The 5,574-nt window shown below is 29.3% G+C and overlaps 1 protein-coding gene and 1 long non-coding RNA gene across 2 annotated transcripts; one reads left to right on the forward strand and one right to left on the reverse strand.

The window, feature by feature from the left end:
• The first annotated feature begins 968 nt into the window (after positions 1 to 968).
• Positions 969 to 1,746, forward strand: LOC121119920 (uncharacterized protein SYNPCC7002_A0175-like). Its single transcript, XM_040714751.2, has one exon. The coding sequence runs from the start codon at positions 1,067 to 1,069 to the stop codon at positions 1,562 to 1,564; it is 498 nt and encodes a 165-aa protein (XP_040570685.1). The 5' UTR covers positions 969 to 1,066; the 3' UTR covers positions 1,565 to 1,746.
• Positions 1,747 to 3,746: 2,000 nt separating this feature from the next.
• LOC139905783 (uncharacterized) lies at positions 3,747 to 4,899 on the reverse strand. The gene is made up of 4 exons (XR_011780832.1): positions 4,633 to 4,899; positions 4,204 to 4,585; positions 4,013 to 4,151; positions 3,747 to 3,949 (listed from the first exon to the last, which is right to left on the reverse strand). It is a non-coding gene; the product is annotated as an uncharacterized lncRNA (long non-coding RNA).
• Between the last annotated feature and the right edge of the window lie 675 nt (positions 4,900 to 5,574).

Genomic DNA, 5,574 nt, shown 5'->3' on the forward strand with positions numbered 1-5,574 from the left:
AATTTTTGAAATTTTTCCCCAAAAATTAAACTATTTGTAAATAATTATGGATTTCTGACATTTTTTTCCAAAAAATTACATTTTTTGTGAGTAGATGTGGATTTTTGAAACTATTTTCGAAATAATTGAATATTTGATAATTTATTTCTGAATTTCCATTTCAAAAAATTGAATATTTGAAATATAAATTTTGCAACTTTTCTCACAAAAATTTAATATTGAAAAATAATTTTTGCAATTTTTTCCCAAAAATTAAATTTTTTCCCAAAAATTAAATTTTTTATGAACAGCTGTAGAATTTTTTCATTTTTTAAAAAAAATTAAATTATTCGTAAATAATTATGGATTTCTGACATTTTTTTCCACAAAATTCCATTTTTTTGAGTAGATGTGGATTTTTGAAACTATTTTTGAAAAAATTAAATATTTGAAAATTTATTTCTGAATTTCTATTTCAAAAAATTGAATATTTAAAAATAAATTTTGCAATTTTTTCACCAAAAATTAAATTTTTTGCGAACAGCTGTAGACTTTTTTTCAAAAAAATTTAGTGTTTGAATTTAATAAAAAAAAGTGTAACACCCCTGCCCTCAAATATAGTCCTACGGACGCCCTTGCTAATTTGTATATATGTATATTCGTAAATTCTATATATATATTATATAAAGTATATTTATTCATAATATACATTGAAATAAAAATTAGCCTTAAATTTTTTTTTTGCTTAAATGTCTTCTTTTTTTTTTTAAATGTATTTACAAAAACCATGGGGTTATATAAAATCTATATTATAAAACCTCTTTATAAAGAGGTGAAGCCCATTCATTGCATAGTGCCTACAAAATGTTGGGGTGAAGGTATGCATTGCAAGCAAGAAAATAAATAATGAGCGCACTTGAATTCTATACCTTGCAAAGTTATCAAATCCACAAAAGTTGTATAATATTAACGACATTTATATAACAACATTTAATGAAAGATTTCCTATAAAACAGAGCAAGGAGTCTTTATCAACCATCATTTGATCTGCAACCACCAACCAATAACAAGTACAGTGCCATCCACCATGAAATCCTATATCCCTCTTCTACTCCTTGCCTCCATCCTCTCTTCCAGAGTTGAGGCGTGTGGCGGAAAATGCAAAAAGGACTGCAACATTGTCAACGTTCTTGCAAATTATAAAGGATTCACAGGATTAGTAGCAGCTGTCCAAGCTGCCGGACTTGTGGATACACTCAAGAGTGAAGGACCTTTCACTGTTTTTGCTCCAGCAGATAGAGAGTTCAAGAAATTACCACTCACCGCTTTAATTGCTATTGTCTCGGATGAGACAGTTCTTAAGGATCTCCTTCTTCGCCACGTCATTCCTGGACAAAAGATCCTGGCTCAAGATATCCCAGAAGGTACAACCACACTTCCATCTGCGTCACCATCCGAGAGCATTACCATTGTGAACCAAGGCGGTAAAATAACTGTCTCTACCTCTGCCGGTACTGCCAGTGTTTATCACCCCAATGTCGATGCTGAAAATGGTGTGATTCATACCATCAATGGATTTCTATAAGAGATCCTCAAGGCTATGAATGTTGTATTTATTCATTCTGATTAATTAATTATTTGTTGTTTTACATATTCTTTCATGTTATGCTATGTACAAACACAGTGATTGAAACATCTACCTTCTATTACTCCATGTCTCTCATCTATCAAATAAATATCTTTTTTTTTATTATTTTTATAATTAAATGCTCTTTTTCTTTACAAAAATATAATGTAGTACTATTTCTACCGGGTGTCACATAACTAGCCCGATAACAAAACTTAAATATTCTCATGATCAATTTAAAGTATCATACGAGAAAAAAAATAGAATTTTGCCTTTTTTAAGTATATGTACACAGGCGGCTACAAGCAACGCTTTGAAAATGAAGGGACAATAACTGTAATTTAGATCAAAAAAAAAAAAATTCCTGATATATACCTCACGTTCTCAATTTTTTATAAAATAGCTAAAAATGTATTATAAAAAAATTCCAAAAAAAATAATTTTTTGTGAATTACTGTGGATTTTGGACATTTAATTTTATTAAAAAAATATCCAAAAAAATTAATTTTTTGTAAATAAAATTTAAATTTTAGGAATTTTTTTTTACTAAAAAATTCCAACAATCAAGCCCCCTCCAAAAAAAAAATATATATATATAATCCAACGGACGGCCCTGATAATTTATTGACAAAAAATAGTTACGTGACACCCAGTATAATATAATATCACAACTTTCATGTACTTGTCATCAAGTGTAGAAATTGATGATCAAAATTAAAAACAAAATCTTGAAACTGATGAATTCTACATAGTAAACATGCACCCAAACATTCGGGAACATATCATCATCTTCCCTTTTTTCAAAGGAAGATGTGGAGAGAGTGAATAAAGGAATTGTTAATTATTACATTACTTTACTCCAAGAAATGCGGCTTTAAAGACTTCAAAGACTTAAATGTAAATAATATGTATTTTTTAATATTTGAACGATATAAGAAACTCACTTCATAAGCATATTTTGATACGTTTATATCAATGTATTTGTGACTCATAGGTAGAGATGGGATTCGTTTAAGAGCACGAGTAGAGGGCGTGTGTGAGACAGACCTGAATTATGAACTTTGTTAGTGTCAGCTGTCTCTTTTATGATTTTGGGGAGATCCAATAAATTACACCTAGAAGGAGAAGAAACTCCTACATTTAAAACAGCATAAGTGGACGGAAAATATTATATTTATTAGATTTAACAATAAGCGAAATTCTTTCTTTTAGAGAGAGATGTTAACACCTCCACGACCTATAAAATAATGAAAAAAGGAAGAAGAAGGAGCACACGCATCAACTTTTTTTTCCTTTTATAATGGGTATACTTAGTTTCTCCTTGCACAAATTTCTTCTTTACTCATAACTATAGTTGATAATATTGTAGAGAAAAACGCGTGCAAGGAGAAGGGGGAAAAAATACATATGGTATCATTGTTTAAAATACTGATGTGATTATCATCTGCCTGCTTTATTATGATTTTTGAGGGTATAACGAAAGTATTTATTACAAAAATGTTTCATGAAGATATACTACGTATAATTGACTTAGACCTTTTTTTCCCGTTACAGTAGATTTGAAAACGTCACACTCCATGAAATTGTAATTCATTATGAACCTTATTCTCAGAATAATAGCTAATGAAACGACAAAGTAGAGTATTTCGAAATATATTTGAAGTTCCAGGTTTAAAAAGAAGGCTTTAATTAAATATAATCTACATAATAAAAATATACCATCATACATTTATGTTAAATATACAAAATTAAACAATTGGAATCAAATAACTAATAACAATAAATTATAAATACAGAATATTGAAATTATAGATTGATCCAAATAATATTTTCTTGTTCTGACACCGGAATCCAGTTAAATATGTCATAACTTTAGGTTGCAAAACACAAGCGAGACGTGGAGTTTAATCAAAACGATAATCACCCCTCTTCTTCATGTGGAAGTTGTTATATACAATTGTGCACAGGATAGATATATCTCTACCGATGAGATCTAACTAATTATTAATAATAAAGTAAATGTCAAAATCATAAAAGTAGACAATAAATATACTAATAAAAAAATGTTAGAAATAAATCCATCTTAAAGATTTAGAGCAAAAGCTAATTATGTAGTAATGTCCGGCGATATTACTCCTTATTAAGAGCATCAAAAAGATATTTTCCCCGTTATTTATGCTTATATAACAACATACTATTATCATGAAGGATATACACAATTGCTAATTATAATGATACACCCAATGTAACTATCCCCGTTGTTGTTACCATTTAAGTAGTTGTTTTTGCCTTTTATGAGTTTTCTGAACACCATTTCTTGGAGCCTATCAACCATAGCTAAGCCTTAAGTGATAAAAAGAGTAATATTTATTAGCTATGTAATATTGGCAAACCTAATTATCATACCCAAGTCTTTAAGTGAAGAAACTAGTCTCAGAAAAACTAGTTGCAAACCATCCAAAGCTACTACCCCGTTGTTGTGACCATTTAAGCAGTTGTTTTTACTATTTAATGAGTTGTGTATCATAATTCTTGATAAGTTTGGCTAAAATAGAATCATATTTTAGGGTTAGATTTAAAAAAAATTGAATACTTACTGTTAGATAGTACAAAATTCAGAGTTCTCTTTCGAAATTAGTAAATATAACTAATATATAGTAACTTTTTACTGATAACTTGATCGTCATTTGGTGTGGATGACTCAAAATTTTTTTTTATATGTATTTCTATAAATGACATCAGTACCAACATCCTCCATTAATTTAATGATGGTTCCTCGGGAAGGGATAGGTTTAGCCATGTATTTCTCCACAAATTTTTTGAACGTAGATGATTAGCAATGGATAAGATATTACATGCAATAAGCATCTTTGTGAGATCAGAGTTAAAGTCTGACTTGATGTATTCATCATTAACTTGATTTTTATATGAATATCCAAGCTCTTGATATGAGATGAGGATAATGAGTGGCGTGTAATTCTAGACAGGAGATTAAAGGCACATTTATATCGACAAATCCGACAAACCATCTGTTTCTCATCCGGTAAGTATTTCCCAAATTCCTGGGCCTCCATTTTCAGAAATCCAGACAGAAGGCGACGTTATTTTAGGAAATTTATTCTGTTCTTTATCGAATATCACCATCTAATATTATATTAATATTGAATAATAAAGGCGGGAATGATAACGTTCTTGATTAATAGAAGAAGATGTATATTATTTAATCAATGATGCCATGCGTATTTATTCTTTTCTCCTCGCACACTTTTCTATTCTTACCAAAATTATCACCCATACTCATAACTAAAGTTGATAATTCTGTAGAGAAAAACGCGTGCTAGGAGAAGAAGAGGGGGGGGGAGAGAAAGACTTATGGTATCATTGCTTAAAATACTGATGTGATTATCACCTGCCTGCTTTATCATGATTTTTGAGGGTATAAAGAAAGTATTTATTAGCAAAATGTTTAAAGATATACTACGTATACGTTTATACGACTTAGACTATACTATTTTGTGAACCTTTGATCATGGACTTCTAGCACCGGTCCTGACTATAGGGGATGGTTTAACATTGGATTTATGTACAGAGCAGAATATGTTGTTTACAGTAGATTTGAAAACGTCACACTCCATGAAATTGTATTTAATTATGAACCATATTCTCAGAATAATAACTAATGAAACGACAGAGTAGAGTATTTCGAAATATATTTGAAGTTCCAAGTTTAAAAAAGAAGGCTTAAATAAAATATAATATACATACTAAAAAATAAACCATCATACATTTATGTTAAATATACAAAATTAAACAATTGTAATCATATAACTAATAATAACAATAAATTATAAATACAGAAATTGAAATAATAGATTGATCCAAATAATATTTTCTTGTTCTGACATCAGAATCCAGTTAAATATGTCATAACTTTAAGTTGCAAAACACAAGCGAGACGTGGAGTTTAA

The sequence above is a fragment of the Lepeophtheirus salmonis genome, chromosome 6 (assembly GCF_016086655.4).
Source record: "Lepeophtheirus salmonis chromosome 6, UVic_Lsal_1.4, whole genome shotgun sequence".
Lineage (NCBI taxonomy): Eukaryota > Metazoa > Arthropoda > Copepoda > Siphonostomatoida > Caligidae > Lepeophtheirus > Lepeophtheirus salmonis.

Coding starts and splice junctions, on each gene's coding strand:
- LOC121119920 (XM_040714751.2), top strand. CDS start 1,067: ATGAAATCCTATATCCCTCTTCTACTCCTTGCCTCCATCCTCTCTTCC.